The sequence below is a fragment of the Panthera tigris genome, chromosome B1 (assembly GCF_018350195.1).
Source record: "Panthera tigris isolate Pti1 chromosome B1, P.tigris_Pti1_mat1.1, whole genome shotgun sequence".
In the NCBI taxonomy this organism is placed as follows: Eukaryota; Metazoa; Chordata; class Mammalia; order Carnivora; family Felidae; genus Panthera; species Panthera tigris.
In genome coordinates, this window is record NC_056663.1 from 52,803,801 (window position 1) to 52,827,773 (window position 23,973).

Here is a 23,973-nt window from a genome sequence, read left to right on the forward strand (position 1 = left end):
CTTTGGAAGCAGAGCTCTAAGGCTGTGGTTCTCAGCCTTTAGGATCAGAGTTGCCTGAAGGTCCCAGATTGCTAGGACCATTTGTCTCTCAGGTCTGGGGAGGTACCCCAAAACTTGCATGTTAAGTTCTCAGGTGATACAAATACTGCTGCTGGACAGGAGCCCAGTTTGAGAACCACTGCTCTAAGGCCTTATTCTTCAAACTTGAGTGAACATATTGAATTACCAGGAGTCTTGTTAAATTGCAAACGCAGACTGAGGTCTGGCCCAAATTCTGCATTTCTGACAAGCTAGGTGATGGCCATGCTTTTCAAGTGTAGCTATCTGATGTATGTGAAGAGTGGGACAGGTTCAACTGTGTGCTCAGATGCTAAGTCTAAACTAAAATCACGCCCTTCTCCAGGGAATAAACGAAAAGGCACAGACGGTCACTTCCATCTATCAGGACAGGCACCCCAGGAAAACATGGCACCAATTGAACTGAGGTGACAGGGTGGTGGTCAGTGAGGTAATTTGAGGTTTATGAAAGAATTGACATCGATTCCAATCCTAAATAGACATTGTTTTATTTTCTAACAAAGACTCAAGCTGACCCTGAGGATGCCGTGAAGTTCATTTGGGTACTTCGTTTTAGGGCAGCTCTTTCACCTTCCAGGGGGGAGGATGGGCTGCAGGTGGGCACGTGGCAGACAGGATGGAAACGGGATCATTCAACTCCATTTGGAGAGCAGGTCGAATTTGTTAGAACTACATTGAGGTTATGAATGTCTTCTGATTGCAATTTTAAGAATAAAGCGATTGCAAAATTTGTGGCTTTGGTAGCCTTTGTTAAACACTTCTGAAATATGTTGGGTTTCATAAATTTTCCCTTCAGTATTCACCGGGTGTAAGAGCTTATTTGATGATGCAAATAAGCTTGTTTCGGATTCCTTGTTTTTAATGTTCATTTATTTTGAGAGAGAGTGCGCAAGCTGGGTAGGGGCAGAGGGAGCATCCCAACCAGGCTCCGCGCCATCAGTGCAGAGCCCGATGAGGGTCTCGATCCCAAGAGACACGAGATCATGACCTGAGCCAAAATCAAGAGTCAGAGGCTTAGCTGACTGAGGTACCCAGGTGTCCCTCTGATTCCTAACTTGCAATTCACATCAAAAGTCACACTTTCCATGCTTCTGGAGCGAGTCTACCTCTCAGGGAAAGAAGTCACGTGTTGATAGGCCAGTGGGATGGCTGCAGTTTCTTTCCCCCGTTCCCAAGAACTGGTACGCGTCTTTGCTTAGGATTCTTAACTAGGCCCATGCAAAGCCACGGTTCTTAACCAGCAGTGTAAATCAGAGACCTAGGGAACTGAGAATACGACACACAGGCTCTGCCTCCATCCCGTTCCAACATCAGAGGGGACCAGGGAAAGCCGGTCCTCCACTAGGACACCTGCGTCATGGCATCACCGATACGCCATTGTTTGTGTGAATCCTCACACAGGTCACTGCTGGCCTGTAGCTGGTAAAATGCGGAGTATGGCTTTGTTCTTAGCTCCTTAAGCAGGGGCAGAGTTCATCAGGGCTTGAGGCAGTTTAGGGGATGAATTTACAGAACAGGGTGGATGAAAACGGCAGAGGCCTAAGAAGAGAGAAACTGGTTTGAAAGTGCGGCTGGGGCAGCGAGGAGTTAAAGTAGGCATTTATTTAGTTCCCCCTAATTGAGGCAAGAGACCCCCGGTTAGAGTTTCAAGGACCCCCCAGATGCAGGAAAATGTTGATTCCACGGGATAAGGACAGACAGCAGCTCCGAGTCTACAGACAGCGGGATCCCCACCAGAACACAAGGCTTCGCGTTAAGGGAGCAAACTTTTATTGGCACCGTCATTCCTTTCCTCGTTAAATTAACAGAGTGAAGCAGTGATTTTTTAAATGGTTAAAGCTGGCTTCTCCCAAACGAGCTCCACTGTGTCAGGCTGATAGGCCTGTTTGCTCACGACCACCCGGTTTTGTTGTAAGGAGACAGCCTGTGAAGCAGGCCAGCTCTTCCAAAAAGTTTCCTCGTTCGTCCGTATGACCAGCTGAGGTGCACAAAAAAATTAAAAACCCCTATTTAAAAAGGAGCCATGCCACGGAGAAGACCAGAGAGGGGGTGCAGCACTGCAAAGCTCAAGGGATGCAGGGCCCTGGGAGAACAGCTTTCTCCAGAGAGCTGCCGCACTATTTTCCTCCTCAACTTATTCCAAATCTAGAAAGTTCCTCGCTCAGAAGTACTGCCGCTGGTGGCAATCTGTCTTGTGAGGAACTCCACTTCCTATTCCTGTGGAAGGCCTACAGGCCCATGTGGATGTTTGTCTTGCTCCCTGGTGCACGCGGGTTGGGGGGGGGTCGGGGGGCGGCGTGGAGGTGGCGGCCGCAGGAGTCGGAGCAGCAGGCACTACGCGCAGCACTAGTCTACGGGGGAGGCCTCGCCGTGCCTGCAGCGGGCGCTGACGTGGGCTAAGTGTGCACTGTGACAGCAGGTCCACTGAACAGGCCGGAAGGTGGCAGGCTTCGGATGTGTCTCCTTGGAAGACAGTCTGACGGTAGACACGAGGTTTGGCCCAATCCTTCAGGCCCCGTCCAAAACCTCTTGTATCTCAACTGAATGCAAAGAATAAAAGACATTCCTACCCTCCATCACCAGCCCAATTGGCTCGATTTAGGGAAAAACTGCCCCGGGGCTGGCAAGACCAGTGCCATAGCAGATTAGATCCTTTTCCAGTACTGCTCAGTGCATGGGATTCCAGCCACAACTTCCGATTCGATTCCACAGTGATCCCGTCCCCGGAGGATTTTAAAGAAGCCTGGAAAGCAAAAGTAATATGCCTTTAAAGTGTGCCTTGGGTTTTGGTCCTTGTCAACATACTCAGACTCACCCCAGAAACACCTAGGAGCGGCAGACCCCAACCCAGCCCTAAAGCAAGTATCAAATCGGCATCGAGGTGCCCTATCGATGTCTACTGTTTGCCCAGGAGCCTGGCACCACGTCGTGAGGCCTCTGGACACCACTTCCAGTGGACCCCACATAAACCGGCTCTGCGCCTGGGGCGATGGGGGAACTGTGCGGGCACCAGCGACCTGAAGCTGTCACCTGCTTCACACCACCCTCTCAGGATCAGAGTCTACCCTTATGGCAAGGGAACCCCCAGCTCACTAGCACCCAGAGACCTGGAGGCTCACAGCTGAGCCCCGGGCCTAGTGTTAGGAGCTGTGCAGCAGGTAGAGCAGAAAAGGACAAGAGGACCACTACGTCCTGGCTCACCACACCCTCTTAGCAGGAAGAGGGCTGCCACTCACCATTGTCGCCCCAGTCAGTGTTCCAGGAGTTGCCAACCAGCCAGTAAGGTGTGTCATTCTCCACGCCCCAGCCCAGGATGCGGACAGCATGGCCTCCCATCATTTCTCCGGTGACGTGCTGGTACACGCCTAAGGGAAAGCCCATTCAGGTGGAGACCAGGCTGATGCCCCATTTCCCACGGCATCCCTGCCCCTCAGCCAGCTACCTGTCAGGACAAATGGGGTCCAGAGGGCCCAACGAGCCCTCCCAAAGAACTGCTTGCAAACAGGGCAGTACAAGAGGCCTGGTGTTCTCCCAGAAGGCTCCAGGGGCTCCCACAACGTTCGGGAAGTATTTAAATAGGTTTTTGAAAGCCCAACACTCAAATATGTTGAAAAAATATTAAAATGGGGGTCCCAACAAAATACGCTTCTTGGTCACCTTTAAAACTAAAGTTACAAATTCTAATTTAAGGAAAAAATGGAATGTTAACAAACCAGTTATCTGTTCTACATACTGGGACTCCACGTAAGGGTTTATTTGTCAAAAGGGTTCTGTAAAACTTAAAAGAGTTTTAACTGCTGCCCTGGGATACACGCAGAGGAGAAGTAGGAGACAGGCCGGATCGGTGGCGGCGAGCACTGATGGATGAAGAAAGATACAGGCGGAGGTGCCCATGGGCCTGTCAAGCAGGCCATCCCCTCATTGGTGAATCACTTTGTCAAATGAAAATGCATCCTTTTGTAATATGGGTGGGGACTGTTAAAAACTGCCAGCTTTCTAACTTTTTCCTTGCCAGAATCATCTTTATCCAATGAGGTTTCATAAAAGTTGAGAGGTTTGAAGTTTTCCATCTGGCACAATGTAAATGAGACCGAAGTGGTCAGCTATAGACCGTTCATCTAGAATGGGGGGTTTCTAAGAGGGCTCTTGGGCCAGGGGCTGTCCTCATGCCCCGGGTGAATCCCCACAGCCTCCCACATGGCCAGGTGCTTCCTGTCTTCTCATCCACTGAATGTGAGGCATGATCTGGGACGTGGCCAGGACAAAATGAGGTCTTCTTCCTTGATAGAGTCCTGGTGGTCCCCCGGAACCCAGACCTCCTCTGCTCCCACTGTCATCAGAGGGGCCAATACATACCAGACTTGTACAGCAAGAAGTCCGAAAACACAGAGAAGGCCGCCTCTACAGGGCCATTTTTGTAGATCTCCGCCATGATCTCTTTCTCATTGTTGGACACGCTGTAGGAATTGCATCCTGGCAAATGAATCAGCCGAGTGGGGGTGAGGCGTGCTTCCCACGGTTCCCTCAGTCAACTATGCACTGACTTAAAGGGGGATTCGCCCAGCCCGGGGGGTCAGGGAAGGCTTCTGCAGGGGAGAATGATGGCATTGGACCCGGAAGCCAAGAAGTGGGAGAGCAGAGCTCTGTATCGGGAGGGGCAGTGAGCAGGAGACCCTGGAAGAAGGGTAGAGTGGCACCCAGAAAGATTCTCGGCCAGATTACTCCTCTGTAAAGCGAGGGGTCTGGTCCCTCCCCACTCAGAGGGTCTGTGACTCTCAAACAACAGGAATCCTGAGGCCAAATTCAGGGTGGAGACATGCAGAAATGCAGCATGCTGCTCCCTCTGACAGGAGAGTCCTTCATAACTTTCCTTTCTCCATCCTGCGTTCCTGACTCAGACTCACTTGCCCTGGCCTCTCCCTTTCTCCGGCCTGGGAAGGGTGTCGGCAGGTCCCCGGGCCCGGGGTGCTGGGTAGTAGCCCAGGCCCCACCTTACCGTAGTGCTTGTCTTCTCTGTAGGATGGGGTGTAGCCGGGCTCACAGATCTTGCTGCACTTGGGGGTGTCCCCCTCTCCTGTGCATGGGGGCCGGGAGCCATTCACGTGGTGCTCACAGGGAGGGATGGAGTAGGGTCTGCAGCCTGGGGGGGACCAAGTGGAAAGGAGGGTGTCAGCCGACAGCTTCTTCAGAAGCCCCTTGAAGCAGAGGGCAGAGCTGGGGCGACAGGAGCAGTAGGTCAAATACACAGCACTCCCCACACTGTGCTAACTCTGCCTTCTTCTCCATCCTCCTGCCCTCCACCCTCAACCGTCACTTTGTAATGCACAATGAGCCTGTTATTGTTCTTTGATATAAAATCCATCTAGCCAGATACACGCTGATGGCAGACACTCACCTACATGGGAATCATAGAGGCCACCAGAAACCAGGCCTTGTTTTGTCCAGAAGTTCCAAGCTTCGGCAGGAAAGCCCCCATTACAGCTGAGAAAAGAGCCATTCATTAAATTCACTGTGAGAGAAGTTGTAGCTGCTCCCAGACCACTGCCTGGGGCCCCAGGGTTGCAACTGGCCCAGCAGCTCTCCTGGGTCCCAGCCAACCCCACTTCATCCCCTCCTTGGCTAGTCACTTCTTCCAGGGAATCACCACCACCATCCTCAACAAGTCGGAAAGACTCTCTTCTTCCTGTCTACCCCAAACCAGGCTGTGTCCTTCCTGGAACACGGAATGCACATTGCAATTCCCTGGTGTTTTAATACAGAAAATGCGAAGGCCAAGGACTGGTGTGAGGTGAGGCCTTGGCACTGTTTTTTAAACTCCCAGGTATTTCTAATCTGCAGCCACATCTGAGAACCACGTTATAAAACCAAGGCCAGAGCTGGCAAAAAGGCAGGCACCCATCATTCTTAATTACAGAAAACAGACCCCAAGGCTATTACATTTCTTTCAGCAAGAAGAGGGAACAAAGACGACAAAAACCAGGCCTAAGATCTGAAACTTAATCACATATTCCAAGACCATCTGTGTTGTGCCTGGACCCCACCACCCACACCCAGCACTGTGGGGTCAGCCTGGTCTTAGGCGGCTCCCAGAAAAGAGCAGTCACGCCAGGCCTGCTTCTGGACTCCCCAGGTCCCCAAGATGTCCCAGCAAAGGACCGTTATCTGACCTGGAAGTACCACTCCTGTCCTCAGGGAGCCCTCAGCCGCTGTCCAGGAGGCCTCGGCCTGGGGGCTCCCAGTGCCATTCCCAAGGGCCCGGCTCCCACAGTGGAGGATGCTGCTTCAGACTCACCCATCCCCACACTGGTCACCACAGCAGGTGAGCATGTCCTCGGCGGACACCTCCACATTGACGTGGCCATTGGTGAGGATGCAGATCCGGTCAGAAATGGCTTCCACAGCCCCAAATGCCTGCAGGAAAACAAGCCCCACGCAGGTGAGCCCCACTCCTGGACTGTGGGCCCCACCGGCCACCGCGTCAGAGGACCACAGCAGGAGGCTCAGACCTTGCTGACTAGTCTCTCCCAAGGTCAGTGAGGGTCTTGGTGCTCAAGCTGGTCTTTAAAGTTAGGAGACCCATCCACCCCACATCTCTATCTGGTCACTCAGCTCATTTCTAAAATGTGGTTTCTTTTTTTTTTTTTAATTTTTTTTTTTTTAACGTTTATTTATTTTTGAGACAGAGAGAGACAGAGCATGAACGGGGGAGGGTCAGAGAGAGAGGGAGACACAGAATCTTAAACAGGCTCCAGGCTCTGAGCAGTCAGCACAGAGCCCGACGCGGGGCTCGAACTCACGGACCACGAGATCGTGACCTGAGCCGAAGTCGGCCGCTTAACCAACTGAGCCACCCAGGCGCCCCTAAAATGTGGTTTCTGTTAACAGAAAAAACAGCTCACACAAAGGACAAATACTGTATGATTTCACTAATACAAGGTATCTAGGCTGGTCAGTAAGAGACAGAAAGTAGAGGGGTGGTTGTTGGGGGGCAGGGAATGGAGGGGCAGTGTTTAATTTCCACGCTTACAGATGACAAGAGTTCTATGGATGGACGATGGTGATGCGTTCACAATAACGTGAATGTACTTAACGCCAGTGAACAGTACACTTAAAAATGGCTAGGATAGGGGCGCCTGGGTGGCTCAGTTAAGCATCTGCTTCAGCTCAGGTCATGATCTCGCGGTCCGTGAGTTCAAGCCCCACATTGGGCTCTGTGCTGACAGCTCAGAGCCTGGAGCCTGCTTCAGATTCTATGTCTCCCTCTCTCTCTGCCCCTCCCCTGCTCACACTCTCTCTCTCTCTAAAAAATAAATGATTAAAAGAAAAAATTTTTTAATTAAAAAAATGGCTAAGGTAGCTCAGGTCATGATCTCACAGTTCATGGTTTTGAGCCCCAGCTCAGGCTCTGTGCTGACGGCTCAGTGCCTGGAACCTGCTTTGGACTCTGTGTCTCTCTGCCCCTTGCTGGCTTGTGCTCTGTCTCTGTCTCTCAAAAATGAATAAGCGTTAAAAAAAATTGCCGACCAAAAATGCCTAAGATGGTTAATATACCACGTGCACTTTACCACAGTTAAACAAAATTAAGACAGCTCATTGACAGAGATGGATGTTTCTCCATGAAGCAGAGTAGGAGTCTAATGGTGCTTGCTGATGGCCTGGGACAGCGCATCAAACAGAAAAACAGACAGCCTCACAGCACACACACGGGCCACCCAGGGCACTTTGCGTATCTATCTATCTATTCTTCCACCACAGATCTTCGTAACTTTTATGTTGACAGAAACGAAGGCTCAGCAAGTTCCCATAACTTGCCTAGTCACGGCTGATCTGACAGCTGTCCCCCCGCCTCACTCCAGCCCCTCTCACCCAGCAGGAACCACAGGAACCCTGGTCTCGGATCTCTTTGATGGTCGGGCAGTTAGGCCAGTGTTCCCGGGCATCGAAGTTTTCAGGCAGAACCATGTCCTCGGCAAACGAAACTCTAGATAAAAGGAAGGCCTCCGTGACAAGCTCGCATGTCACAAACCACCCCCACCCCTAAAGAGGCCAGTGACTTCGGGCCAGGCCACCGCCTGGCAAGGAGACACAAGGGAGCCAAGCCCAAGATGATGGCTGCAGGGCTGTTCCCTGGGAACTCTGTAGCACCAAACCAGGAATTCTACTGCTCAACACAGCTTCTCATTCCCTATGCTGTTTTCCAGTCTTATTTTCTGGGGTATCTTTCAAGAGTTTTGGCCACAAAGTCCACATAACTGTGTTTCGCCCTCCCCTAACCCGCCCCGCACAGGGTCTGCCCAGGGTCCTTGCATCAATTTTAGTATCTTCACCACCGTGTTAAGTCTCATAGCTATTCCATCTGTGTTGTCAGAGATTTCTAATGCTTCTTACAAGAGTAATGTCTACATGAAAATGCCCACTGCAGAGTTCTCTAGAAAAAAATGGAACATTAATGGAGATCGTATGACTTTTTAAAAATTCTCCTTAAACCATTTAAGACTGGGTCCATCCCGGTCATGCAGAACCAGACCTGGGGCCTTTTCCACTGGGGCCCTGAGACACCTGCAGCAGCACAAAACACGGGCACCGGGGGCTGAGCCCTGTCAGGTGGCGTCCTTGCGGCTCTGGGAGGGGGAGACCTGTGGGTGCCAAGGCCTCCTTTCTTCCCTCCTTCCCGCTGTGCCAAACACACACCTGCGGTTCCCATGGCAGCGGGGCAGGTGCAACAGAGTATCTATCCCCCAGGGAACAGGCACTCACCTCTGGGGCAACTTGGGCCCACCCAGGATGGTGCCGCACAGCCTCCTCAGGTAGCTCGGCTCCACATGGTAGAAGTTGTGTCCAGCCTGGAAGAGAGCCCCGCCCACAGCAGTTAACAGAGGGGGTGTCTAGGGATGCGGGTGGATGGAAGTATGCACACCGCCCACATGCAACGCCTGACAAGGCCAGGGCTCCCATCCAGCTCAGCAGAGCAAGGGGGGTTGGGGCCCTCTTAGAGAACACGTGTCCCCAAATTCATGGTGAAACCTAACCCTTGATGGCACCTGGAAGTGAGGCCTTTGGGAGATGATTAGGTCATGAGGGTGGAGACTTCATGAATGAGATTAGTGTCCTTATAAAGGAGACCTCAGAGAGCTGGCCTGCCCCTCCCACTAAGCGAGGACACAATGAGCAGTCACCCATCTACAATATAAGAGTGCCCTCCCTAGAGCCCAACCATGCTGGCGCCCTGAAATTGTACTTCCAGCCTCCAGAACCACAAGCAATACCTTTCTATTTATAAGCCACCCAGTCTGTGGTATTTTGTTACAGCAGCCTGAAAGGACAAGACAGGCACCCTGCGAGCAGGCCACAATCAGCCCAGAGCGAGCCACACGGGCAGCGCACAGCTCCGAGGCCAGTGGGTGTCTCCTCTGATCTGCTACATTTACCGATGTCAAGAGAGATGCTCTGCAGCCCTGAACGTGGCTTATTCCTCATTTCTTAATTCCTGCAGCCCCAGGGCTGCGGACCGGCCAGAATCGAGGTGCTGCCACTACTGATGAGCACTAACACCTACCACGGTGGGGTTCAGGGTCTTCCTGATTGTGAACCCTTCCAAAGCTCGTTTATCACCCAGTGCACTTCTATGGATGCACGCGCACACACACACACACACACACACACACATACACAGAGGGAAGGGAGCAGGTAGGCATGGGCCTGAGTGGCCAGGACTCTCAATCAGACCAACTGTCCAGGACAGAGTGTCCTGTGGGCCACAGCTGCAGCCACCTCCCTTGGGAGTCAGAATGCACAGACCGATCCCCAAAAGGGACATGCACAGAAGTCCCCACAGCCCACCTTCCATGTAGTGTTACGCTTGTTAACATAGTCGACCAGCTCATCCGACAGGAGCTGGAGAGGCGGTCTGCTCTGGGCATTGGTCAGCACCACCAGGCAGCTAAGAGTGGCCAGGAGCTGCCACATTTTGGATGCTGGATCTTAGAGTCACCTAGAAAAGAGAACACACAAGACATCAGGACACTTCTTTCAGTTCAAGTGCTTAACATACACAAGGGTGCCATCTCTGATGGCATGGTTCCAGGGCCAGAAACAACCCAGTAGTCAAAACACCCACGTTCCCTTCCCGGCTCTGCCATCTCTGCCCCCTTCTGTTCCTCAGTGTCCTCTCCTGGAAAGCTTGGGTGTGGTGGCAGACAGCCCTCAAGGCCCATGGGCTCCCAGGCCTCGTATCATCAAAATCCCAACCTATGCCCACATCACAGGGCCGTGCCGTGGACTGAACGTCCGTGCCCCCCAGGCCCCCAAATTCATGGTGAAATCCTAACCCCAATGTGGTGGGATTACGAGGTGGAGCCTGTGGGGGGTGATCAGTCAGGAGGATGGAACCCTTGTGATGGAACTAGTTTCTTATAAGACACCCCAGAGAGCTCCCTTTCCCTTCGGCCATGTGAGGACTCCACAAGAAGTGTGGTGACCTGGAAGAGGGCCCTCATCTGACCATCCCAGAACCCTGACATCCCCCCATCATCCAGAACCAAGAAACAAATTTCCGTTCAGAAGCCACCCAACGTGCAGTATGTGTCATAGCAGCCACGGGCTAAGACGGACTGTATTTGCTTCTCCTCCAGATGCCTGGGAGACAGGACAGAGAAAACCACATGGCTGCATTGCAAGCGGCGAGGCCCTTTTGCAGCTGCGTCCTGGTGATGCATGTGGCCTGGGTCTCAGGGGCTGTCCTCAAGCTGTGTCTGAGTCACTGCTGTTCCCTGGATGGTCTGTGGCTTGATAGCTTGGGAGCTGAGAGGATGGGGCGCGCACTGACCCGCTGCCTGTCATAACCCCGGGGCCCAGGCCACAAAGCAGGATCGGTGACTCCACGAAACAAATCAATGAACGCAGATACTAAGGCTAAATTGAGTTCAGTGCCCTCCCTACTATTGCCAAACTGCCTCTCCATGGGTCTGTAGAACCCAGTCTTGGAGACTTTTTTCCAAGTCAGTGCTCTGAAAGAGTCAACAGCCTCTGAGATTAGGTCCCAAGTAGAGGCCCAATGAGAAAAGAAAACTACAAAAGAAAATACATTTCATGAGCCACATTCTGGATATAGAACAAGCAAAACACAAGCGAGCCAAGCCCAGCGTGTGCCAAACTCAGCAGAACCAGGGAAGCAGGGCTGGTTTGGCCAGTGGCACAAGTCTGAGATTTTTCTCTGGTTTTTCCAGTCAGCCAAGGGCTCTGTTTCCTGGTTCAAAGCGGGAGCTCCCGAGAAGGGAAATCATCCCATTACAACCACAGTCCTTAGATCTTGGACTGGCTTGCAAGTCAGGAGACGGGCAGTTTCCTGCTCGACCTCTGAATCACGCTCTTAGGCAAGCAGCTCTAATGAAAGCAAGAAATGCTCTTCTGGGTGTCACAGCACCATGGGGCCTTGTGAGATGCCCACACAGTGGGGAGTGGCGGCGGTGGAGAGAGGGGGAGGATTTCCTGTCCCTGACCTCTGGGGCTTCCAGAATGACCCATCTCCTCCGGGGTCATGGGGTTACAGGAAGATGCACTGAACATGCCACCTCCCACAGTGAAGTACGTCCGAGGGAAGATTTAAACTTGATGGCTGCCTCAGCAACAATTCATCCCAACGAATAACTATGATGGCAGCAAACGATTCTGGAAAAGAGCACTGATGGAGGCTTGCTTTCTGAGATAGTCGGTATATAATAAAACCCTGGGTGACTCCTGCCTGGGAACAGTCTGGTCAACAAAACAGACCATTCAGAAGCATCTCCTATGTGTGGGTGCTCAGCGTATGTGGTATAGGTGGGTGAGGAAACAGCACGTGTCATAAATGGTGCTTGCACATCTGCATCTTGGAAAAAATAGTAAGGCTGAACGTTTACACTTGGTTTCTCACACACGAGAAGCGCTACACGGAACAAAGTTCTTGAATTAAAACAGAAACTGTATGAAGACAATAAACGCAGTTTAAACAACCTATTATCAGAGTAAGATACTTAAGACTGACGTAAAACCAAGGGACAAGGCTTGCTTACGTAAAAATAAAGCCACTCTTCTAGAAAACAAAATAAAAAGTGACCAACTACAAAATAGTACTTACATATACGCAAAGCTTCATTTCCTTAATATGCAAAAGGCACCTAAAAATCTGAATAAAAACAGGGGTGGCTCAGTCGGTTGAGCATCTGACTCTGACTTCAGCTCAAGTCATGATCTCATGGTTCGTGGGTTTGAGCCCCATGTTGGGCTCCACGCGGGGATTCTGTCTCTCCCTCTCTCTGCCCCTATCCTGCTCATGCTTCCTCTCTCCCCCTCCTTCTCTGCTTCTGTCTCTCACAAAATAAAAAACTTAGTAAACTTGAAAAAAAACCTGAAAAAGCAGAATAAAAAAAGTGGCAAATGGACACACACAATGAAGTATAGGAAAAAGAACTACAAATGGCCAGCAGATATTAAAAGATGCTCTACCACAGGGAGGTACAGATAAAATTAAGGACTGGCAAAGGCAGACAGCTGGACAGCTCCTGGGGGGTGGATTAGGTGTGGGGAGGCAGAGGTGCTGCGCTTATGAACCCCATGGAGACGATGGCCTGGCTTTTTGTTTTTTTTAAATGTTTATTTATTTTTGAGAGAGAGAGCATGAGCAGGAGAGGGACACAGAGAAGGGGAGACAGAGAATCCAAGGCAGACTCCAGGCTCTAAACTGTCAGCACAGAGCCCGAAGCGGCCCTCGAACTCATGAGCCGTGAGATCATGACCTGAGCCCAAGTCAATGCTTAAGCGATACCACCCAGGCGCCTCCCCCCCCACCCCCGACCATTTCTATTAATTTGGCGATCTGCACACGCTTTGACTCAACAATTTGACATTCAGAAATGTATCCTACGAGCTTCAAATTCACAGATATAGGTATACAGATGTTTACTGAATATTCTTTGTATCACAGAAGACCAGAAACAAAGCAAGTGTCTACTAACCACAACTGTGAAGTTACAGTAAATGATTAATAGAATACAAAGTAACCATTAAGATAGGAACTAGCTGAAGCGAGAATCACATTGTACTGATAAGCAAATAAGCCCAAGATACCGGTAAGTGGAAAAAAGCAGGCAGCCGGTGAGTCATGGTAAGCGTGTGAGATCATGAAGCAATATACATTCACATTACTGTTACCACGTGTAAAACATAAGGAAAAACATATGAAAGCAATATCTGTGGCGGGGAGATTTATTTTCCACTAACCCCCTCTTTTTTTTTAAATTAAATTAACATATTATATTCAAAGTTTTGGTCTTTTAGGAAGAGTAGCCGGAGCTACCAAAACCCCTGAGCCCAAAGGCACTTCCAGTTGATTTCCAGTCAACAGTGAGGCCTTCTCCCTAGTGACTTTCTGCTCAAAACACAGAACACCTTCTTTCCAGTGACTCACAGGGAGGCTGGTGTTCACCAGACCACATCAGGGACCCACGTGACCTCCAACTGTTAGGTGAATGTCTATGTCCTCACATGGCGGAAGGGGCAAGGGAGCTGAGGTCTTTTTTAATTTTTTTTTTTTAAGTTTAATTTGAAAAAGAGAGAGAGGGAGAGAGAGAATCGCAAGCAGGCTCCATGCCATCAGTTCAGAGCCTGATGCGAGGCTCAGACACACCAACCTCAAGATCACGACCTGAGCCAAAATCAAGAGACGGATGCTTAACCGACTGAGCCACCCAGGCGCCCCTGAGGTCTCTTTTAGAACTTCTGGGCAAAGAAGCAAAGCAGTCAGATTCCTTTCTTTTTCACGGCACCCTCTGAATTACAGCCGGTACCTTCACATTTTCCCCAGATGTAAGAACCTGGCACACAAACACTGGAGTAAACACTCTGGGCATGTGGGCATTGAGACCCATGCCAGCAGGTTGAGACCTGGCTGAAGAGCCCATCAGAATCCCACCCTATCCTCGGCTTTCACTGTGACCTGTCAGGCAGGGGTGACGGGAACGTGGCTGGGTCCTGAGCCAGGCCCAGGTGAATGCTCCCTATATGTCTCCAGGTGGCCCCCGGGGCTTAGCCATCTGCTGAGATATTACATCATAGGCAAGTGGAGAATGGGAGCAATTCCATGGTAGCTTGGACTTTACACAAGATTCCTCTGGTTTTTCTGGTGGCAGAGACCACAGCCACGACCCATTTATCGGACGGTTCTCAGTTCCTGCACTGACGGCTGCCATGGCCATACCCGGGCCCAATTCCTGAGGTCTGCCAGGCCCCCCAGATGTGACGCTTTGGTGCAGTTGCCCTTTTCTTTTGGTTCCACAGGCCCTCCTCCAAATTTCCTGTTAACTTCATTCTCCCTACTCACAACCCTGTGTCAGGAAGAACCAGGGGCCCCAGTGAACTTCAGAGATGTGAGTCTGGAGGGCGGGAGCTCATCTTGAACCAGATTCCCAGCCCCACTAGGACTGAGCACTTGGGAAACTCCTCTTTTCAGCCCAGCCCTCCAGGCACAGCGCTGTGGCATCTGGCGGAAAGTCGGGGTTGAAGTGGTTAATAGCTGCGGTAGCCTGTGGGGCGGAGGAGCACGGGGCTTGGAGTCAGGAGACCTGGATTCAGATCTTCCACTTACTAACTGTGCACCCTTGAGCGCCAACCTGTACTGAGCCTCAGTTTCGCCACCTGTAAGACGGGGCTAATGACCATTCATTGCTCCAGGTGGAAATCAAGAGTGTCATGAGGGTGGGCAGAAGCCCCTGGTACAGCGCCTGCTCTACAGTAAGAAAGCAATAAAGGGCTGCTCACGTGGGCACGCTTAATGCCCAGGTCCAACTCACTGCCCTGCTTCCTTCCCTCCTCCGTCTTCCCTTCTTCCCCCTACTTCTAGCCTGTGCCAGAGAATTCCGGTTCACTCCAAACCTGTCCACAATACCCCTCTATCACAAAGAGTCTGAATTAAAATGAGGTTTTAACCTCAATGAACCTCCAAGTGGGTTTCCATTTTGAGAGTCTGGAGACTGTTGAGCCCAAAGAACATTAAGTCAACTTTCTCCTCCTTGAAGGGGACACAGATGTCCTGAGAGCAGTGGCGATTTGACTTCAGTGAGCGCCAGGCATCTCTCTCTGCATCCACACAAATCATGCACACTGGACAACCTATGTGCAAATGGTTAAAATAAGCTTGTTAACGTCGGGCTCTGTGCTGACAGCTGGGAGCCTGGAGCCTGCTTCGGATTCTGTGTCTCCCCCTCTCTGCCCCTCCCCCACTCATTCTCTCTCTCTCTCTCTCTCTCTCTCTCTCTCTCTCTCTCAAAAATAAACATTAAAACAAAATTAAAACATAAATAAATAAAATAAGCTTGTTAACATGTTGGTCATGGGTTCCCTGGCCTTCGCATGAAACAGAGCCAGCTTTCACTTCCCCTCTTTTGGGCAAATACTTCCCTTTTAATTTCTCAGTTCTGTGGTCTTTTTTTTTTTTAATTACAGCAGAGAACGAACAGCAAGTCCTTATTCTGTGAGAAAAGAGGGGCCCGAAGTGGATAAGCACTTCCAAGTCGCCAGACTCCCTCTCAGGGCGTGGGCTGGTGGAGGGAACAGCTGCGGGCAGATGGTGCTTCTAGCCCCGGGTCAGCTGGTCCTCCTGGGTAGACCTGGGGTTCCACTACACCCCTCTGCCATTTTGCCAAGACAAACTCCGGCTAAAAAAGGGCAGACTCTCACATTTCTTTCCTCTCCAAACCCTGCGGCACTTAACGGTTTACATGAAAGCACATCCCACTGAGGGTCTATAGAATGTCGACATGGGCACAGAGGGGCCTGGGGCCAGCTGATCCCGTTAGCCACCCCCCACCCTCTTATAGCAGAACCATTCCCCAGACTCCTTTGAAGCCATTCCTGGGACTAATGCAGACCTTGGGACTCTGGAAGGTGCTGGAATAAACACAGGAGAGGAGCTGATGCCAAGTCACAGAAGGCTGAGAGTCCTGATATCCCTAAGGACATGCAATCAGTTTGGACTGTCACCAAGCTTGATTTTTAAAAAAGCTTTCTCATGTGACTGTAGAGCCCCTCAGGTAGACTGGATTCGAAATCTGTACTGAATCTAAGGAGACAGGTCTGCAGTTTCCACGTAAGCCAGCGGCCATCTTGTGGCCACACAGAGGAGGAACGCGTGCCTAGCACTCACGTGCCTTCCCATACGTGGCTCGTGCCTGACCACCGCTGCTGTTCGTATACTGCCAACCTCTTGCACAGTGGGCTCTAAAGAATCAAAAACTGAGTGCGCCTAGATTTTACCAACAGTCACAAACTAAAGTTGTACCTTGGCTACAGATTAGGGGGAAGGTGGACAGGCAGGAGGGATATGAAGACTGAGTGGCACCTTGCTAGAGAACTTCGTCAAGCTTCTTTCTCTCCCACAAAGACTTATCTTGCCTCCTGCCGTCACCACGGACGGTTGTTCCTGAAGTTTCGACCGCTTCGGTACACCTACACATCGAAACCAGACAGCTCTTCATTTCCTCTGACTTCAACTTGCCCAGTCACACCTCAGCGTTGGAGCGGCTGTGATGCTGACACAACGTGCCTTCATCTCAGATACGCTCGGACCTTGCCTTTGAGTCTGAATCACAGCCTTGATGTGTCTTTCATGTTTCATGTCTTTGCTCCTGATGGAAACACGGTCAACTACTTCATGGCTTACGATCTTTAAATTAAAAATAACACAACAAAAAGGGCTCCTAGTCGCCATCCGTCTCCTTAAAGCTGTGCGGGTGAGCAGGCAGCAGTTGGCAATCTGTCCTCTAGAGCCAGGCTCTGCAGCTGAATGCCCCAAAGCAACTCCTGGGTGACCCAGAAAGGGGGTCCACTGCAGTCAGCCACCAGCTGTGCAGCTAACAGCCCTGCAGGGTCGAGGGGAAGCAGCGAGAAGGCCCCATCTGCCTCACCCACCTAAACAGTTTAGGCCACTCACAGGTACTTCCCTTGCAGCCCACCTGCCAACCATCTGTCCAAAATCAGTGACTAATTCCCACCAGGTTGAGCAGGGCGGGCCTGCTCAACGCTAGTCTCCCACAGGGCCTGGAAACCATCTAGCTACACGGCCCACGATGGAACATCGCTTAAGATCGGCCACGGCAGCCCACATCCTGCAAACAGAAGAAGAGAATTACTATCTTAGGCTTAAAACAATGGACCCCAGGAAGGCCCTCAGCAGCTGAAAAAACTTGTATCGCTGAGAACCAAGAGAGTTTGGGCAAAGTCCTAGAAAGTTCTGGAAGCTTTTGCTCACCAGCTTTGCTCCACAGCCCTGATACTGACTTGCTGAGATGCTAAAGGGGGCACTGCATTCTCATGTCTCTGTTTCTCCCATGGACATACTGCCTGGATTCTGAAGGACCTCAGGACTGCTTTGCAAAAGCTTTCAGAAATCCTTGGAGATTTAAATGAGATTAGGGTTCTGTGCCTCCCCAGCCTGCAGGGGCACAGCAGCTCCGTAATTCGATTGCAGGCTAGATCACATCTCTCTGCCGGCTGGGTACGGAGGTGGCTAAGACTTCGGCAGTGCCAAACACAAGCGACAGAAAGGCCTTGCCTCTCTGCTTGATCCGGGTTTCTCTCAAGGCTCCAGGAAAACATACTCACCTCACAAGGCTGTTGGGAGATGTAAGGAGATGGTCTTTTTGAAAGCGCCTTCCATGCAGCCTGGCTCGGAGTGGGCAGCCCTTATAACGAACTGCCACCAGGAAACGGCTGTGGGCTCACTAGTGAGGGGAGTACACATCTCTCTAGTCACAGGCCAGTTAACTCTTGATGTCCCAGGCTCATTCTTTTTACTCTCAGAAGTAAATGAAAAAATGGGATGAAAAATTATGATCGCCCTACTTGCAGCAACAGGTCCCCAAACACTGGTTCATTCTGCTCTCTTGACCACCAGAACAAAGCACTCCCAACCACCAACCAGGTTAAGTGACTGAGAAGGTGACTCCCGGCTGATGTCTGACAAGGCCTCCGCTCTGGAGTGGCGGAGGCCTTTGGCTGGCACGGCCTTCCCAGGTCTTGCACAAGCCTGGAAGCCGCGTGACTTACACATGTGTGAGCACATCCTGCCCAAGTCCAGGTCAGCAGGTCAGAGGGTCATGGGGAAGCCCAGCCCCTGCTGGGTCTTTTGGCAGAGTATCTAGGTGCCTTACACTGGATCGGTTTCCTATTTTGGTGGGATCTATCCCACCCTCCTCCCCTCATCCTTCCTGGTAACTAGGTTATCTTGATGACCAGACCAAAGTGAGTTACTGGCCTGGTGGAGACAGATTACAACAGTCAAGACCGTAGGCATGCATCTTTCTCAGTGTCCAGCATTCATAAGACAGTAACGCTGGAAAGGGACCTTTGGTCTTGTATGAAACCTTTGTTTTATCACATGTGAGGGAAACTGGTGCTTGAGAAAACAAGCAAGCCCTGAGAAGTATATCTGAGTAGGGACAGACAACTGGCAAGAGATCAAACTCTAGGAGAAATTCCACCTCAGTTATTTTAGTGACCCCTGTCATGTCACCAACTTGCAGGAGCCTCAGTTTTCTCATCTGTAAAGGGGAAGCGTCAAACTACAGTACCCTAAACACACATGCATTCTGAAAGTTAAAAAAAAAAAAAAATTAGAAAATGCTACCTAATTACAGAGAAGTCCAGATACCTGTTAGGATGTAGAGAAACCTTAGTACGCTCTCGCTGTTAACAGACACATTAAAACTACAAACACTGTCAGGGATCAACAACGAAAATAGAAAACCTCACTAGGTCAATGGTTTCTTGGGCAAGGAATTAATTTGAATTCCTGGAAATAAAAATTAAATCAGCGACACCATTTCAAGCCCATCAGTTTGGTAAAAATTAAAGTCTGGTGATAGCTAGTGGTGGTAAATGAGGAACAGGAACTCTCAACCCCGCTAGTAACACATACTGATAACACTTACTGGACAGCGCTCTCTATCAGCATCTAGCAAAACGGAAGTGCACACACACCTTATGACCCAGCAATTAATGCGACTTCTCCTGCTCTTGCCCTCGAGAAACTCTTGCAAGTGCCTGAGATGCCGAGGGTTTACTGTAGTGCAATGGTGAATAATGCAAAAGTGAAAACTAACTGTAACCTTGGTAAATACTCCGTGCTTTGGAGAGGAACTAGATCTTCATGGAGAGGAACTAGATCTTCATGTATCAACATAAATAAATCGCACAAACACTAGCGGGAAGGGATACACCGCAGCACAACTACAGTAATATCAATTTTAATAACATTGTTCACAGATTGATATAAAGTATTAAAATTACCAAAAAAAAAAAAAAAAAAAGTGTGCAGGAGAATTCTAAAGAACAGAACGGACAGGAGCCAGGATGTCTCCCAGGAAGATCAGAGGCAGGCCCCGGTGGGTAATGGATTTGCAGAGCCAACAAGCTGCAACCTGCCTCCTTCAAAGGGGAGCTGTAACCAAGAAGTGCACTCACCCTAGGAACCCCACACAAGCCTGAGACTTGGAGGCCGCAGGGGCTGTGGGAAGGGTGTGGGCATGAGGCTTGAGGTTAAAAATGAGACTGGTTGAAGTCTATATATATTAGGGCATTTGGTTCCTAGGTCCCCTTCCCTATCCAAATGAGGGTGGAATAGGAACATTAATTAACAACCACGGAAGGAGGCTTTATCGCCCACACACCCTTCCTTAGGCAGCCTCGGGAGTGTGTGCTGAGCTTAAACCAAGAGGTGACGCTATATATGGGACCAGATGCAGACACTGCTGTCTACCCCGTATATACAATACATACCTGCATGTGCCTCACCTAGATTCATCCCCATGTCAACCCCCACCATCTCTCTGCAGGTGAGGCTGAACCCTACGAAAGTGCCCAATTTCAATCCTTCTTGATCCAGAAAAATTCCCATTTCTTTAACACCTTCCTTATGTGAAACTATCTAAAATAGGCGGCAGACGTCATGTCATGAGCCCTCCCTCTGAAATACTTCAGTTTTTCTCTCCCTATGACAGGGAAAGTCTACACAACCACAAGTCATGACCACATTTAAGAAAATGACCCGACAGATGCTCGACAGCTCCTCTGGATATGCTCTCCATTGCCTCTCAATCCAACAGCCAATAGCAACACAAAATCTCTTATCCCTAAAATGTGTGCAGCTTCCTACTCCAATTCCCAGGTCCCGTAACTGGGAAAAGAAAGAGCCAGTCTAGAAGAAAAGGCCTCAGCTCAAGCTGCGGAATCAGCAGCACACCGGCGGGTTCATCCTGGAGCCAAAAGGCCTCACCGCTTGACCAGTTCAGAAACAGAGTTATCCTGACCCAACAGCAGGGCAGTTACTAGAGCCAGGGCTGGACTGGCCTTCGAAGCCCCCAGATAAGGGATCTACAGCTTTCCACTGCTGAGCGGCAGTATCCCAGCTGTGGGACAGATGCCCACAAAGATCTGAGCAGAACCTTTCCCCAGGGCACCTTCAGGGTTGTTCTTTGGGAAAGCCACTGCCTGGGGGGTGGGGGCAGGGTGCGGCTCAGTCCCCTTTTCCCATAAGTTCAAGGGCTCTGGGTCACCATCAACTGTGCCAACAGAAAACAATTCTCCATTAAATTAAGGATGTTAGGGCAGAAAAGCAGCCCTTACTAAAACAGACACCCTTCTAAGCCTCGTCACCTGTCACATTCTTATCGTTCTGAATCTATTATAAAGTCAACTGAACGCATGTATCTCAGCTGTGTTTGCCTCTGGCGGAGGCACTTGAGGATTTGTTTCCCAAGGTAACAAAAGGAGCTAGGTCTGCATTTGAACCCCACTTCCTCCCCTCCCACTGGGGATGAGGGACTGGTAGGATGTGGGCCTAAGTAATTGTCCTGTCCCCGTCCCCATTCCCCCCCCCCCCCCAGCCTGTTGGCCTCCTCCAGCCTGTGGAAGAGAATGTTCTAGGCCCACTAAGAAGGCAAATCCAATTTACATCTACCAGGACGGGCTGCTGCTACCCTCCGACTCCCTCGCCCAGGCCTCCAGGGTCACTAGCTGAGGGAAGAGGTGATGCCCCAGAGACTCTGGCCTGCTTTCTCCTCTTGCACACAACCCTGGCCTGTGGAAGGCACCGCCTTCGCACCACTGCAGTAGGGAGTGGCATCTTCCCCTCCATCCCCAGCCTCCCAGGGAGAGGTGGACTGGAGCCCCCATGCCCTTCACCCAGTCTCCCAACCTTCTCTCAGCTTAATGTCCCCTTCCATGGTTGAATTAGCTCAACATGTGGCCTCCACCCGACTCCACCCGGTTCCAGGCTCCTGTTCTGGTTTCTATCTTCTGGGGTCCCTGGAATCGTGTGTGGTCGTGTGCAGAAAAGTTGCCCAAGCAAACCCTTTGGAACAAGAAAACACCTGCAGGGAGACACTATTTTATCAGCAATTTCCTGAGGAAACTGAGGCCCAGAAGCTCACAAGGGGTTGGGGAGGTAGATCCTACCCGGAAAGTCACCAGAACCCAGGCCAAGCGCTTCCCCGCAAGCTCCTCCCCCGGATCTCCCCCGCAAACTCCCCAGCTCCGCCCGGGCTGCTCCCCAGGCTCGACCCTAGAGCCGGGCGGATCATGGGGTCTGGCTGAGCCGACCCGGGGCCGCGAGCACAGCCCTAGGGGACGGGCCGGCGGGTGCCTGCTTTCTGGCCGGAGTTGGGGCGGGTGCCAGGCTGCCCTCGTGGGATTTTTTGCATCTCTCCCCGCACGGACTTTGAGAAGTGTGCGGGCTGCCATCCCTGCCCGCCCAGCTATGACAGCCCGAGGGTTCCCCCCCTCCACTTCCCGCCCGCCCCGGGATATCTCGGGACCCGGCCTGGGCCTGGCGGGGGTGCAAAGGGACCCGGTGTCCCCGTCCCATCACCAAGGTCACTTCCATCGCGCCGGCGCCGCGTCTCCACCGCCCGCCCGCACTCACCGACTCCGCAGCCGAAAGCCTGGGCCTGCAGCCTGCGAGCTGGGGTGCCGATGCCCAAGCCGCCGCCGGAGCTTCCCCGAGCCGGCCCCAGCGCCTATTTACAGCGCCCGGCTGACTCGCCACGCCCTGCGCGCCCAGCTGACTCGCCACGTGACCGCTGCGAGCCCTGGGCCCGCCTCTCCACCCCCTCCCCCACCCCGGCCTGCTCCCCCACCGCCTCCCCCACCCCGGCCCGCCACCCGCATCCCCGTCCCCGCCCCCCCCCCCCCCCAGTGGACCCTACACCCGACACGGCTCCGGGAGATCCCGCGGCTGGTGGGTAGGGGGAGCTTACGGATGGGGGCCGGTGGGGAGCCGAGGGGAGATGCAGGTGGCCCTAAGCGCCTCCATCCAGCCGGGAGAAACTCCCCAGGGGCCGCCGGAGCCTGAAAGCAGCCATTCAAAGCCTGATGGATCCCTGCTGGGGGGAGGGGTAACTGTCCTTCATTTCATTCATTCAGAAACCACTGACTGAGTGGGGGGTATCATGATAGTAGGCCTCCCAGAAGAGCCTTAAAAGGCTCTTTTGGCGTTGATATTCTGAGAACGTGCCTGTAAAATACTCCGGCTGTGTAATAATAAATGGGTATGAATTTCAGGACCTGCGTCAGGATGTCAATGGAAGAGAAGGGGCAGAAATGTTTGAAAGAGGGGTGCCAGGAGACCTTTCCTAAAGGGGACACGCACAGCAAGTACGCTATTTTATTTGGAATTTATTTGGAGAGTGCCTAGGGAGGCTGATGTAGAAGGTGGGGTGACTCAAGACCCACCCCCTGCATGAATCCCAGTGCTTCTCATCCTTTTGATGACTTTGCTAGGTCGGTATTGTCTCGATTTTATTCGAGAGGCTCAGGAAAGTCCAGTATTATCTAGGTGCTTCTGATAATTAGAAAACTCTAGGTCTGTAGATCTTGTCCCCAAGAGGTCCTAGCTGATAGCTGCCGCATCTTGGAGATGCCTGGCCTCCAGCTGTCAGTCCCTGTGCCTGCCAGGGCCCATCAGAGAGAACCATCTGGACACATATACTTCTACCTATTTGGTCCCCATTAAAGATCGGAGTGGAAGGAAGGAAGTCTCAGGGTCCACCCACGGTTACTAAACCTTCAATTGAGTGGGATAGCTGAGGAACTCACAATAGTGGGGAAGAAGACTGGCCACCAAGGTGGTCCCACTGCAAGCTTCCCCAGTCATATCTTGAGAACCAGGGACTCTAGACTGCAAATCAGTGTTTTTGATGGGGTTTGGGGGTGATGGTGCGGTTTGGAGCTGACGGTCAAGAAAGAATTCTTGAAGGCATATTTGGTGCAGAAAGGTGATTTTATTAAAGCACAGGGACAGGACCTGTGGGCAGAAAGAGTTGCACCGGGGTTGTGAAGAGTGGCTGGTTATATACTATGGAGGTGGGGCAAAGTCAAAACGGAAGTTTCCGAAGAGATTTTCTTATGCTAAAGACTCACAGATTACTGGAGGCCTAGCTATTGTCCAGCTAAGGTTGTTTTTCCCTCTAGCAAAGCATTAACGTCAAGACAGTATGGAGTTCCTGGACAGTAGGCTATTAATTTTTTTTAATGTTTTTTTTTTTTTTTTTTTTTTTTTTTTTTTTTTTTGAGACAGAGAGAGACAGAGCATGAGCAGGGGAGGGGCAGAGGGAGAGGGAGACACAGAATCCGAAGTAGGCTCCGGGCTCCGAGCTGTCAGCACAGAGCCGGACGCAGGACTCGAACTCACAAACCGTGAGATCATGACCTGAGCCGAAGTCGGATGCCCAACTGACTGAGCCACCCAGGTGCTCCGGACAGTAGGCTATTGATGAGATTGCCTTTTTCTGGTAAACTAGTGGAGATTTTTTTCAGTTTAACCATTTGTAGGGTTTTTTTGTTGCTGTCGTTTTTTTGTTTTTTGTC

General features: G+C 51.3%; 1 protein-coding gene across 3 annotated transcripts; it reads right to left on the bottom strand.

Annotated features, from left to right (window-relative positions):
- Positions 1-1,831: 1,831 nt before the first annotated feature.
- CTSB (cathepsin B) lies at positions 1,832-22,137 on the bottom strand. Of its 3 annotated transcripts, XM_042983594.1 has the most exons (11): positions 22,031-22,137; positions 17,713-17,903; positions 9,919-10,069; positions 8,836-8,921; positions 7,945-8,059; positions 6,371-6,489; positions 5,474-5,559; positions 5,075-5,218; positions 4,435-4,551; positions 3,315-3,443; positions 1,832-2,821 (listed from the first exon to the last, which is right to left on the bottom strand). In XM_042983594.1, exons 3-11 carry the CDS (start codon positions 10,042-10,044, stop codon positions 2,724-2,726), a joined length of 1,020 nt encoding a protein of 339 aa, XP_042839528.1. In that variant the 5' UTR covers positions 10,045-10,069; positions 17,713-17,903; positions 22,031-22,137; the 3' UTR covers positions 1,832-2,723. The 3 variants fall into 3 exon arrangements, with proteins under 3 accessions (XP_042839528.1, XP_042839527.1, XP_015399712.1); XM_042983593.1 differs by lacking the exon at positions 17,713-17,903; XM_015544226.2 differs by lacking the exons at positions 6,371-6,489; positions 8,836-8,921; positions 9,919-10,069; positions 17,713-17,903; positions 22,031-22,137 and having other exon boundaries at positions 7,945-8,018.
- Positions 22,138-23,973: the final 1,836 nt, after the last annotated feature.